We start from the raw sequence: 14,165 nt of genomic DNA on the forward strand, positions 1-14,165 counted from the left end.
GGAAAGGGGGTGGTTCGGATTCGGCTTCACAGGCGGGTGGGAGAGCTGGGGGGAGTGGCGCACGTGGGGACAGTCCCCTCCATTGCGCGCGGAGGCTCCCCGAGGCAGGTACATAACCGGGGAGAGGGAGAGAAGAGGCAGGGTCCGACCCGTTCCTTAAGGTGTGGGTGGCCTGACCCCGGATCCTCCACCTCTGCACCGTCAAACACGCTCACAGCGGAGAGAGGGCTGGAGGGATTCCACTTCCTCCGCCCAGGGGCGGCTGATGCCGCGGCAGGGTTGATCGCCCTCCCCCGAGGCTGCTGCCGGCGGCGCCCCTCCCCTGGCAGCTCTCCCGGGCTCTGCCCAGTGCCGGGATCGCTCCTCGTCCAGGCACTTCGCTCGCTTCCATCGCAGGGGCCGCGCTCTACCGCACGCAACCAGAAGGAGCGGGCTGGGCGTCTCTGTCTCTCGTTTACCCCCGATCTGAGCCTCGCCTCGCCCCCTCCTCCTTCTTCCGCCCGCCCGCTCGCGCACCCGCCCCTCCTTCCCCCGCTGCCAGCCGGAGCCGAAGCCGGAGCGGAGCCCAGGCGGCTTATTGCGGAGTGAAGCTGCAGCCGCGATGGCCACGACCGTGACCTGCACCCGCTTCACCGACGAGTACCAGCTGTACGAGGAAATTGGCAAGTAAGGAGCCGGCGCCGCGCCTCGCACGGGCACCAGAAGAGGGCAAGAGAAGGGGGAGGGAGGGGCAGGGGCTACACTACCACCTTCCCCAGAGCTGCGTCGGGGCCTGGACGGCTAAAGAGCTGCCGGTCCCTCCGCTTGTCGTGTGGGAGCCCGGCCGGCGGCTAGGAAAGGACTCGCTGCGGGTGGTGAGGCGGGCCTGGTTGCAGGGGAGCGAAGAGGCAGTTCCTTCCCCCCCCCGTGTGGCTCCGTGGGGCCGTCGCGCGTGGGCTCTGGCTGGACAGCGGGGGTGTGCTGTCCTGGAGAGGGGCTCGCCCGCGCTGCGCAGCCATGACGCACGTTGCAGAGCCGCGGAAGGCAAGACCGCGGGAACATGCAGGCGAGCCGGGCTCGCTTGGCACCGCCGCTGTAAATGCCTCCTGGGCGGTGGGGTTCCCCTCTCCCTGTTCTCTCTCCGGCCCAACTAAGCGCCCTCCACCCTCACCATCCGCTCTCCCGGTTGGCTTTCTTTTGCCGCCGGGGCGCCTTTTCCCCTCTGGTCCTCGAGCAACGCCGCCCTCCCGCTTTCTTCCGACGGAGATTTATTTTTGGGCGCCGAGGGAGAAAGAGGCGGCGGCGCTGCCACTTGAGTGGCGCCGCTGCCGCCGGTTCCAGCCCCTTCACTGCAGTGGCGGCGCTGAGGGCGCTCGCTGCCGCTTCCATGCGAGCCGAGAGCAGCTCGCCTGCCTCCCGCGGGCGTGCAGGAAAAGCACGTGGCAGGGCGCACGCGAGAGGGAGGGCGGCGATGGCAACCCGAGGTGGCTGTGCGGAGGGGACGCCCCGGCTCCACATCGCAAGCCGCGGGGGGGGGAGGTTCCGCGCGGCGAAACGCGCCGCTGTGCGCACCCACTGCCTGGGCGCTGACGAGTGCGGGGGCTGAGGAGAGCGGCTAGCTGGTTGCTTGGCACCCCGCTGTGGAGCGGGGGTGGCTGGCAGCGCGTCTGCCTGGCGAGGAAACGGGGAGGGGGAGAGAGAGAAGAGAAAGGAAGAAGCGAGCTTGCGGCGGCACCTGAAAAGCGGCGCGCGGGGGAAGGGAGAAAATAGCCACTGGAAGAGCGCGAGAGAGAGAACCGGCGGCGGTGCGTGTGTGCGTGTGTGTGTGAGTGATGGGGTAGTATAAGCCTTTTGATTCGATCCGGGAAGCGCCTTGAAAGGGGTATATTACGTAAGCATGGGGAGGGGTCTAGAGCCCACTCGCCCATTGGTACAGGCGTGCCTTCCTCCTTTTAAAGGAGAGGTGCCACCGGCACCAACCGCCCTGGGGGTTCTGCTCTTCCGAAAGGCATGGAATATAGTTACTGCTTAGCGGGGACCTGCGCACATGCTCAGGGGCACACTTTGGCCCGCCTGGAGGTGTGTTGGAGAGGAGAGTAGTGGCCAAGTGGGATAACGGGAGTGTGTGTGTGTGTAGGGACATTTGGTGTTGAAGCATCCAGGGCTCAGCCCTGACTCCAGAGGTGGTTGCCTCTGTGTGAAACAAGTTGGTACATCCTTTGCTAGGTGTTGCAGGCATTCACCCAGCAAGCTGGCTGGTGGCCAGAAGCTCCAAGCCGTCTGTGTGCATTCTGCACAGTCCCAAAGTAGGGCTGTTTGCTTGCTGTTGGTGGTTGGCTGCTGATAACCTGCCTGGTGCTGTGGTGACACTGTACTGCAAGGCGTGAGCCTTGCGAAAAGTATGCTGCCTTAAGAACATAAGAACATAAGAACATAAGAACATAAGAACATAAGAAGAGCCTGCTGGATCAGGCCAGTGGCCCATCTAGTCCAGCATCCTGTTCTCACAGTGGCCAACCAGGTGCCTGGGGGAAGCCCGCAAGCAGGACCCGAGTGCAAGAACACTCTCCCCTCCTGAGGCTTCCGGCAACTGGTTTTCAGAAGCATGCTGCCTCTGACTAGGGTGGCACAGCACAGCCATCATGGCTAGTAGCCATTGATAGCCCTGTACTCCATGAATTTGTCTAATCTTCTTTTAAAGCCATCCAGGCTGGTGGCCATTACTGCATCTTGTGGGAGCAAATTCCATAGTTTAACTATGCGCTGAGTAAAGAAGTACTTCCTTTTGTCTGTCCTGAATCTTCCAACATTCAGCTTCTTTGAATGTCCACGAGTTCTAGTATTATGAGAGAGGGAGAAGAACTTTTCTCTATCCACTTTCTCAATGCCATGCATAATTTTATACACTTCTATCATGTCTCCTCTGACCCGCCTTTTCTCTAAACTAAAAAGCCCCCAATGCTGCAACCTTTCCTCTTAAGGGAGTCGCTCCATCCCCTTGATCATTCTGGTTGCCCTCTTCTGAACCTTTTCCAACTCTAGAATATCCTTTTTGAGATGAGGTGACCAGAACTGTACACAGTATTCCAAATGCGGCCGCACCATAGATTTATACAACGGCATTATGATATCGGCTGTTTTATTTTCAATACCTTTCCTAATTATTGCTAGCATGGAATTTGCCTTTTTCACAGCTGCCGCACACTGGGTCGACATTTTCATTGTGCTGTCCACTACAACCCCGAGGTCTCTCTCCTGGTCAGTCACCGCCAGTTCAGACCCCATGAGCGTATATGTGAAATTAAGATTGTTTGCTCCAATATGCATAATTTTACACTTGTTTATATTGAATTGCATTTGCATTTTTCCGCCCATTTCACTCAGTTTGGAGAGGTCTTGAGCAGCTCCAGCAGACATGACAAAGTGGGCAGAAGATGAAGACCTAAAGAATAGTCCTGGATCAAACCAAAGGCTTATCTAGTCTAACACCCTCTTTCCCACAATTGCAAACCAGCTGTTTCTTTGGAAGCCTACAAACAGGACATGAGGGCAGTGACTCTCCTGTTAGCATATAGCCATCATGACTAGCAGCCACTGATAGACATCAGTCGATAGAGGCACTGATGGCCGCCCACTTGGATGGCTTTAAAAGAGTGTTAGAGAAATTCATGGAGGATAAGGCTATCACTGGCTACTAGCCATGATGGCTCTGCTCTGCCAGCATAGTCAGCAGCAGTATGTTTCTGAATGCCAGTTGCTGGAAGATGCAGAAGGGGAGAGTGCTCTTGCACTCATGTCCTGCATGTGGGCTTCCCATGGGCATTTGGTCGGTCACTGTGAGAACAGGTTGCTGGACTAGATGGGCCACTGGCCTGACCCAGCAGGCTTTTCTTATGTTCTTATGACACATCCTCTGTGAATTTGTCAAATCTCCTTGAAACCATCAAAGATAGTTGGCTTCAGTATTGTGCACTGTGTGAAGTACTTTTTACATTTGTTATTGCACTTATACCCTACCTTTCCTCTAAGCAGCTCAAGGTGGCATATATACATGGTTCTCCCCCTTCCCATTTTATCATCACAACAAACCTGAGAGGTAGATTAGGCTGAGAGACAGTGACTGGCCCAAGGTCACCCATCAAGCTTCATGGCTGAGCAGGGATTTGAACTCCGGGCTCCCAGCTCCGAGTCTGATGCTCTAACCATTACATCACATTTTGTCTGTCTTGAATCTCTCACCAGTCAGTTTAATGGGATGATCCCTAGTTCTAGTATTTTCATAGAGTGAGAAAAACTTATTTCTATCTGATTTATCCAGACCATGCACAATTTCATAAATCTTGGTCATCTCCCAGCCCCTGGTCCTTTTTTTTTTTTCTAAACTAAAACCCCCCAGTCACTGAAGCTTCTTGTTGAGTGAACATTAGTTGGTGAACATTGAAGGCAGTCTATTTCCATTTCAATGTCGGGTGGCCAGCTTTTGAACTGACCTCTGTGCTGTGCCTAATGAGTAGTTTGGTCTGCATGAATTAGCTGGTGAAGCTTTTTTTTTAATGGCACAGACATAAAATATGATCAACTGCAGATTAAGCTGCTGTTAGAGGGCGCAAGAGCAGGCCAGGCTGTTTTTTCTGCATAATTTCAATCCTAGATCAAATGCTCTAGGAAAAAAACAGAGAAGAGAAAGCAGCTACATTTGTCAAGTGTTTTATTCTTTAAGATGCAACAGTATCTGTTTTTAATGCCAAGGCTCGGAGCTGTGACATCTGAAGTAAGGGCAGTTATGCATGTGCCATGTGACTATCTCTTATGCCCAGTGAGTAACAGTAGTCTGCTCCCACAAATTGGATTCTGATAGAAAGAGCTCTTGGGATCAATGGGTCTGATTTGCTGGGCCAGGCACATCTGGGGTTGAACTCTTGTAACTCAGAGCACATATTTGGGGAGGCGGTTTAACTTAGTTGTACAGCACATGCTTTGAGTGCAGAAGGTCTCAGATTCTATTCCTGGCTGGGAAAGACCATTGTCTAAAATCCTGGAGTCCTGCTTCTATGCCAGCCTTTCCCAACCAGTGTGCCTCCAGATGTTGTTGGACCACAACTCCCATCAGCCTCAGCCAGCAATGGCTGAGGCTGATGGGAGTTGTGGTCCAACAACATCTGGAGGCACACCGGTTGGGAAAGGCTGTTCTATGCTGTGTAAACAATACTGAACAAGATAGACCAGTGGTTTGAACGTCATGTAAGGCAGATTCCTTACTCAGCACTTTGTTCATCTCACTGCATTGTGCTGGTGAGGGCCTCCTGCAGATACCATTTCATCAGGAAGTCCATTCCACACAACACAGGAAGTGGACCTTTAGGGTTATGGCTCCTACCCTTTGGAATTCCCTCCCCTTAAATGTTAGACAGGGACCGTCTCTGTTGTCTGTTCAGCCTACTGAAGACCTTCCTCTTTTGAAAAGCCTTTTAAGTAGACACCTTATCCCAGTCTGTATCTGCATTGGAATTGTTTTAAAAGATGTTTTTAGTAATTTTGTTTTGCTGCCTTAGGCTCCTTTGAGAGGAATAATGGGATATATATTTAACAAATTAATAATAATAACAGCTACTGTGAATTGAGAGGTTTTCAAATGTGGATGGGCCATTTCCCTAGGCCTGCTCTTCCAGTACACATGCCTATCAGCAATCTGCTGTTCTTCCTAGAGACTGAGGGGAAGAATTATTACTCCGGATGCAGCCCATATCTGTCTGTCTTTTAGCATCTCCTTTATGATGCAGCTCCTCTCCCTTCCTCCTTTTAATGGATGTCTGTGTTCATCTTACATGTTACTTTGGATTCCCACAGCTACAAGTGATTTAGGGGCCAAAGGTAATCACCTTTAGAGGGTGGGATTGTCCTAGGGAAATCGGACTGCCTTAGTTCAGTGATTTCATAATTTCAGTAGAATCAGCAAAAGTTGTGGCATAAAGTAACCAGACAATACACACTTATTCAAAAGGTGCTCCTGCCGGGAGGAAGGGTGGGATATAAATAAAATAATAAATAATAAAATCTGGATTCAGTTCAGGTGCACAAACACATCCTTTATCTGTCAGTATTCTGAAATTCTGTCCCATTCATCACTTTCACTCTGCTACCAGCTCCAAAGAACTTTTATTCTGTTACAGAGTCATGTAACATTTTAGACTATAAGATACATTGTGGCATAAGCTATGATGGACTGGAGCCCACTTCATTAGATGCAAACTACCCACTTCGTCCTTGCAAGAGCATTGCTGATTTAGCTGTTTTGCTCTTTCCCTTTGTCTAAATCAGTCTCTTACTCCTTTTTATTATTTTGCCATAATTATCTTTTGATTTTTTAGACAGTTTTTCTTTGTCTGCAATTTTGGCGCTGTTAGATATATCTCTTATTGAGTGTAGCATCCTACATGGATTTCTTCAGAATTCTGTGCTTTCATCCAAAAAAAGATCCTTTTTCCAAATCTGGAAAAAGTTAACATGTGGTGGAGGGGGGAGGGAAAGGCCTGTGATTTGCATTAATCTCACAAACTGATTTGGGGCAACAGTACCAGCTGCATCCGTAAGGATGTGCAGTTCTTGGAATTGATTCCTCAAAGGAAAAAACTTGCGGGCATCCAGCATTCAGGAGTCTGTAATCCAGAGCTTGGAAAAGTTACTTTTTTAAACTACAACTCCCATCAGCCCCAGCCAGCATAGCCACTGGATTGGGCTGATGGGAGTTGTAGTTCAAAAAAGTAACTTTTCCAAGCTCTGAATTTAGCATTCAGAACTTTTCCACCTAGGATGGTATTCACTGCTGTTTGCCTTTGGGAACTAGATTAATTTCTTGTCTACCAACCCCTGAAGAATAGGGACTCCCTTCTGCAATCCCAGAGCTATTTAATAGATAGCTTGATACTTGGGCTGCAGGCTTCTGGTATGACCGTATTTTTAACTATTCGTAGTATGTGTTTTGTATTCTAGCTAGTCAAATGTTGGTGTGTGAGGTTAAAGGAGAGGGAGGATTGGGGAGTAAAATAATGATAATCAAGACACACCCTACAAATTGTTAAAATATGACCACATGAGAAGCCTGGAGCCAAGAAACTGGCTGTGGTTTGTGTCAGGGTCAGCTAGCATGGTGCCCTCCAGATGTTGTTGGACTACAACTTCCATCAGACCCAGCCAGCATGGCCAGTGGTGAGGGGTGAGGGGAGTTGTAGGCCAGGAACATCTGGAGGACACTACTTGGCTCTCTCTGGTTCAAACTAATATGTGAAACTCAGTGGAACACTTTTCCTTTCCCACCTCACATTGCTTTTGGTACTAACATCCTTAGGGTTCTCAGATCACAATGCTGCAGTGACAGTATTTATTTATTTATTTATTTATTTATTTATTTATTTATTTATTCATTCATTCATTCATTCATTCATTCATTCTTTGGATTTTTACACCAACTTTCCACTCCAGATGACTTTCAATGATTTAAAAATGAAACAGACAAAAAATAATCATAACAATCCAATGCAATAAGACAGCAGCAGTGCAAATCAATAGAACATGGAGGCTTGAATGAGAAAGCAAGGCAAATGTTTGCCTCAACAGAAAAGTATTTATCTGATGATAAAATAGCATCAATGATGAATCAAAGCTAATCTGTCTGGGCAGCGAATTGTATAGATTGGATGCCATCATAGAGAAAACTGTTTTTCTTGCTCCTACTAATTGTCCCAGGCTTCTCTTGTGAATTCAGTAATGGGGTGGGCAGATCCATACAGGCAGAGGCAGTCCTTAAGCATTTAGAGCCTTTAAAGGTAATAGCCATCTCCTTGGATTGTGCTTGGGAATGGACCAATAGCCAGTGCAGCTGATACAAGAGCAAAATTATAAGCTCTCTAAAAGTGGCTTAGGTCAAGAGACTTGTAGCTGTACTTTTAACCAGATAACATTTCTATACACTCTTGGAAGGCAATTCCATGTAGAGTGTGCTACAGTAGAAGCCACAACTGGCAACATTTCTCTTGACCTAGTAGCCCTGTGTTCCTTTGGCTTCCCAGTCCTCTAAACTTCCCTCTTCATTCACCGGCTTCATGGCAGTTTGCACAATCCTATTTCTGGAACCTATGTGTAATTTTGCCCCAGTCCTACTTCTTTCTTGGCATTTTTCTTTCAACTCCATATTTCTATCTTCATAATATAATATAATATAATATAATATAATATAATATAATATAATATAATATAATATAATATAATATAATATAATATAATATAATACGTGATTATTTATTAAATTTATATTCTGCCCTTCCTCCCAGAAGGAGCCCACGGCAACAAACAAAAACAATAAAAGCATCTTAAAAACACCTTTAGAAGTACATCTTTTAAAACATCTTTAATCGTAAATATTTTAAAACATATTTTCTTAAAAAATTCTAAAAACAATTCCAACACAGATGCAGACTGGGACAAGGGTCATAGTCAATGCTAGGCCTATTCAGGGTAGACCCACTGAAAAAATGGGCTTAAGTTGTCCATTTATTTCAATGGGTGTACTCTGAGTAAGACTAGCATTGGATACAATCCATCACAATGACAATATAGCACCATCAGTATGGATGGTGCTTTACAGAGTACAAGAGAATAGGCTCCTGCCCCAAGGAGTTTACTATTTAAACTACAACCCAGGGAATCATAACACAGGAAGGGATATGAACCTTAGAAGAGCCCTGCTGGATTAGGCCAAACGGCCATTTAGTCCAATATTCTGTCCTCACAATGGCCAACCATATGCCTGTCTGAAGCCCACATGTAGGATGTGAGCGCTCTCTTGCTCGTGATCCCTCCCCGGGCACTGGTGGTATTCAGAGGCATATGGATATGGAAATAGACTGCCTTCAAGTCAATCCCGACTTATGGGAACCCTCTGAATAGGGTTTTCATGGTAAGGGGTATTCAGAGGTGGTTTACCATTGCCTTCCTCTGAGGCTGAGAGGCAGTGACTGGCCCAAGGTCACCCAGTGAGCTTCATGGCTGTGTGGGGATTTGAACCCTGGTCTCCCAGCACCTTAACCACTACACCACACTGGCTCATGCAGAGATGTATACTGAACGTAATTTATTTATATCCTTGTGCTCCCAAGAATATTTAGGGGTGTGATTACATTAGTTACATATATTTACAGTTAGTTATAGTAAGGCTTGCGGACATGGTTTCCTAAATCACTGCCCACTCTCCTTCCTTTAGCTGCCTTCTCTCTTGACCAACCTCCACAGCCCACCTTTCTTTCTCTAACCAGAGTTTGCAACCTTTTCTGATCATTTGTTGCTGCATTTATATCCCACCAAGGTGTACAAGCATGGTTCTCCCCCCTCCCCATTTTATCCTCACAACAGCCTTGTGAGCTAGGCTAGGCTGAGAGATAGTGACTGGCCCGAAGTCATCCATGAGTTTCATGGGTGAGCGGGGATTTGAACCCTGGTCTCCCAGGTCCTAGTCTGATATTTTAATCACTACACCACACTGGCTAATCACACATGCTGTGAAATTTCAGGATCCCCTCTGTGATTAGCCCTTCTTGCTCAGAATGATGGTGGTATTAAAAAAAACTTGGTATGATGCAGTCAGAGTTAAGCTCCTTTGAAGTCCAGTTGGTTTCAGTGTGGCCCCGGTCAGCATGGCTAATGGTTAGCGATGATGGGACTTGGAGTCCCAACAACATATGGAGGGCCACAGGTACTCCAACCGTATGTACACAGTTTCTTGCCTTCCATAAAGAGAATGTTACCAAAGTCAAAGAAATGGTAGAATTTGGAGCTAGCAATTATCTTTGTATGGTGGAAATAATTGAATAAATGGAGTCAGAATGTTTGGGTGAATTTCAGAGGTTTATTGGAAAGAGTCAGGACTCTGAACTCTGGCTGATAGATGCTTTCAGCATCATTATTGGGAAGCCAAGGTCAGAAGGAGCCACACGTTTGCTTAAAAGCTGTGATCCTAAGCACTCTTGTATAGAAGCAAGTTCCATTGAAAATGATTGGACTTGCTCCCAAATAAATACGTGTGAAACTTTAGCCATGTGTTCGCTTGAACACATATTTGAAAGTGGGGGCAAAGTGTTCCCCAGTGTCCCAATACGCTTGCATCCAAACAAATGTGAATAAAAGTCCCCTGCAGAACTTCCCCGCTTAGTGTGGGAAGGTTAGGAGGTAGAATGTGATGGAGGTAGTAGAACACGATGGCTATGTTCTACATCCACTGCCAGAAGCTCTGTGTCTTTACATGCGGTCTTCAGGATCATAAGCAGGGAGGTGCTCCTTCCTTGGCATTCAGGTCCTGCTTGCAGGCTCCTGTAGGCATCTGGTTGGCCACTGTAAGAACAGGATGCTGAACTAGATGGGCCTTCATCCGGTAGGGCTCGTCCTATGTTACTATGTCTGGGGACTGAGCAGGTGAGGCTGATGCACCTGGGTAGGGCTCATGTGGCCTCCGTTGTTCCTGTGTTCAGATAAATACCTGAATGGCTTGTCTATCACAGTGAAATATGAGAATAGAATATCATTTGTTACTACTATGGGGTATAATCTACCACGTTACCCTGAGCAGGGTGCAGTGGGGAAGTGATGATATAAGGCACCCTTGGCATCCTTTTCTCACTTCTGTTTAAAAATGCAACTTGAATATGAATGGCAGGTTTATTCATCTCTATATGTGCCATGTTATGCAATTACATATTTTCAAATATGTATAGTACATCTCCATATATAAACATGATGGGATGCATTAAATTTGGCTGCCTTAAGAGTGATGCCTGGAATATCACGGAATGTATATTCCTAATATGGAACATGTATTCCATAATATGCTAAAATCAGAAAGTATGCAGATTACAGAGGTCTGTGAAACTGAGGTTTTCCTGTGAAGGACTGGAAGCTTAAATTCACAGTATATTATTTTTAAAGCGGTGTCAGGGGCTTCACAAAACCTGGCTTGATGTTACAAGACAGTCCTGCTGGGATATACCTCCCTAAGCATGTACTTTTCTGCCACCCCTTCCCTCAAATCCTTCTTCAATGCCCACCTTTTCCACATGGTCTATGGCTTATCCTCTGTGTCAAGGCTGGACTTGAGAGCTAGTGTGGTGTAGTGGACTAGGAGCAGGAGACCCAGGTTCAAATCCTGGCTCAATTATGAAGCTCACTGGGTGACCTTGGGCTAGTCAGTCTGTCTCAGACTCACCTACTGCACAGCATTTCAACAAGCCTTTTGAGTAGAGACCTTATCCTAGTTTGCATATGTATTGAAATTGTTTTGAAAATGTTTTTAAATATCTTTATTTGTAAAGATGTTTTAAAAATGTTTAAAAGATGTTTTGTTTTCAAGATTTTTAAAAAAGATGTTTTGGTATTGAAGAGGTTTTTGGACCTTTGAATCTTAAATATTTTTTAAATGTTTTATCACTTGTTGTTTGCCACCCTGGGCTCCTTCTGGGAGGAAGGGTGGGATATAAATGTAATAACTAACTAATGAAATAATAATAATTGGGTTGCTGTGGGAATAAAACAGGGGGAAAGGAAAGCCATATATGCTACCTTGAACTCCTTGGAGGAAAACTGGGGTATAAATGTGACAGATAATAATCTTGCACCATGTGACTCTGTCAGATGCTATGTACATTGGCACATTATTATTATTGCCATCACAGGCACTATGGAGGAGTAGGGGGTTGTGATAGCTGCAGGAATATGGAGTTTCTGCAGGGAGTGGAGGTGAGCATCACAGAAGTCTATGGCTTTTTTGCAGGTGTAATAGACAGAGGCTAAGAACCTCACAGTGTCCAAAGAGTCTTTGGGAGCAGGGAGAGTTTAAATATGGTCACGGGGGAGTGGGAGTGGGGGGCAAGGGAAATATGCAGAGCTTAGATGACCAAAGATGGGGTCTTGGATACTTTAGTTATCTTAACCCCTCTACAGAGACACCTACTCTGCTAAATTCTAGGTGACAAGTCAATATGACTTTAATTGTCCTAGGTTTCTTAAGTGGATGATGTATTTTTATTCTGTCTGCTGTTTTATGGTTGTACTGCTGTTTTACTGCCTTTTTGCTAGGGATGTTGTTTGATAAAATGCTTAACTTACTCTTTGAATTGCTATTTTTTAACAAAAATTATATCCTGGCTTTCTGTAACATATTCAAGTCCCCCCACCACAAAAAACTTTACAGAATAATGAAAAAACAAAAGAACAATGGGTTGTTTTCAACTAAGTCCTACTCAGAGTAGACCCATTGAAATTAATGAACCTGTTAGGCATGTCCATTAACTTCAATGGGTCTACTTTGAGTAGGAATAATGTTGAATACCATTCAATTAGTATGACACAATAAAACAAGACTAAAAGACTAAAAGAAAGAAGTAGCATTAAATCAACTTAAGCATATTTGTCTGCAAAGGCTAGCTAAGTTTTTTTTGGGGGGTTGGGACACAACTGAAAAGGCCCTGTCTTGGTACCAACCTGCCCTATTTCTGCTGATGGGGGGAATTAAAGCAGGTCCTCAAAAGAGGAATAAAGTCCTTGGGCAGGTTCATATTTCTATTTCTGTTCTCCATAGCTTTTAATATGGGGTCTTAAATGGTGGCTGCTCCATGCCCTTCTGTAGTGTCTTTTTGCCTGGCTAAGTGAACTGTGGTCTCTGCTGGTTTTAATTTTATCATTATTGTTACTGATTACGTGTTTTAAAAGTGTTTTTATGGATCTGGGTTGGTATGCTTTAAGCTACTTTGTGGAGGACTTCCTCAAAAAGCTGGTAACAAAACCCTTAAATAAATAAATAAATAAATAAATAAATAAATAAATTAAATAAAATAGCTGATTTAGGGGTTATTGAGATATTCTGGTCCCAGATCATTTAGGGCTTTAGAGGTTAAAACTAGCACCTTGAATTAAATCCCAAGCAAACTGGCAAGCAGGTTAGCAGGCGGACGCAGCTCACCAGGCAGGTGGAGCTGCTTTGCTAGCTTCCTAGCAGGTAGGTCACTGTTGCTTACCAGGAAGGAGAGGAGAGAGGTGGTGGGGAGATCAGTGCAGTGCAAACACATCAGCAGGAATGCTGCATTGGCACTGCTGGTGGTTTTGCACCTACCTGACTTCCTTGCCCCATCCCCCTTTTCTCTAGTAAGCAACAGCAACCTATGTTCTGGGAAGGTAGTGTAGTGGCTCTCCCCCATCCAGCAAACTGCTTCTGGTAGCAGATACAAGATAGGTGTAGTATAAACTGAATTACTGGCTCCAGTCAAAACTCTGGTAGCCACATTTTGAACCGCATGAAGTTTCTGGACTGTCTTCGAAGGCAGCCCCACATAGAGCACGTTACAGTAGTCTAGGTGACTAGAGTTTGAATGACTGAAGCCAGATGTGGTTTCTCCAAATATGGGTATAGTAGTTGGGGTAAAAGAAAATGGAAATGAAATGGACTGCCTTCAAGTTGATTCCGACTTATGGCGACCCTATGAATAGGGTTTTCATGGTAAGCAGTATTCAGAGAGAGTTTACCATTGCCTTCCTCTGAGGCTGAGAGGCAGTGACTGGCCCAAGGTCACCCAGTGAGCTTCATGGCTGTGTGGGGATTCGAACCCTGGTCTCCCAGGTTGTAGTCCAACACCTTAACCACTACATGTCTGGTAGAAAGCACTCCCAGCAACTGAAGTCATCGTTAAATGTTTGTTAGCTTCCTTGGAAGTTTTAATTAAAAGACAAGCTACAAATATTGTAAATAAATAAATGAAATGCTATGTTTGGAACTTCTTGGGTATTTTTTGTGACTGATTGGTGGTGCAGTCCCAATAACCTTGGTGTAATAATTGGATCTTTCACAGTCTATTCTCGGTACTCTTTATGACCTGCAGTGATAGTAATTTGAGCCAGCTCACAGTGACCCAGCTAATTCCTGGAATAGTTCAGCCTTTGGGATATCAAAGTCTTCCCCTCTACTAGATGCAATCCTAACCCCATTGAAGCTCCATTGAACCCAATAGGATTAGCTTCTGAGTAGACATGGTTAGGCTTGCAGCCTTAGGTACTAATTTGGTATACACCAGTTAGCCATGTTGCTTAATGACAAAACCGGTCAAAAATGCAGTTGTGGTCCCATTCCAAAATCCTGGGCTTCAGGGGATTCA

The 14,165-nt window shown here is 46.1% G+C and overlaps 1 protein-coding gene across 18 annotated transcripts in view; it reads left to right on the forward strand.

Moving 5' to 3' along the window:
• The first annotated feature begins 261 nt into the window (after positions 1-261).
• CAMK2B (calcium/calmodulin dependent protein kinase II beta) overlaps positions 262-14,165 on the forward strand; it is a 273,787-nt gene continuing 259,883 nt past the window's right edge. For 9 of the 18 annotated variants that reach the window (XM_061593504.1, XM_061593513.1, XM_061593514.1 and 6 more), the window contains exon 1: positions 262-666. In XM_061593504.1, coding sequence (XP_061449488.1) covers positions 602-666 — 65 coding nt within the window. In that variant the 5' untranslated portion in view covers positions 262-601. The remainder of the gene's footprint in view (positions 667-14,165) is intronic. The other 9 variants (XM_061593518.1, XM_061593519.1, XM_061593510.1 and 6 more) reach the window with 3 other exon arrangements.

This window comes from Rhineura floridana, chromosome 12 (assembly GCF_030035675.1).
Source record: "Rhineura floridana isolate rRhiFlo1 chromosome 12, rRhiFlo1.hap2, whole genome shotgun sequence".
NCBI lineage: Eukaryota > Metazoa > Chordata > Lepidosauria > Squamata > Rhineuridae > Rhineura > Rhineura floridana.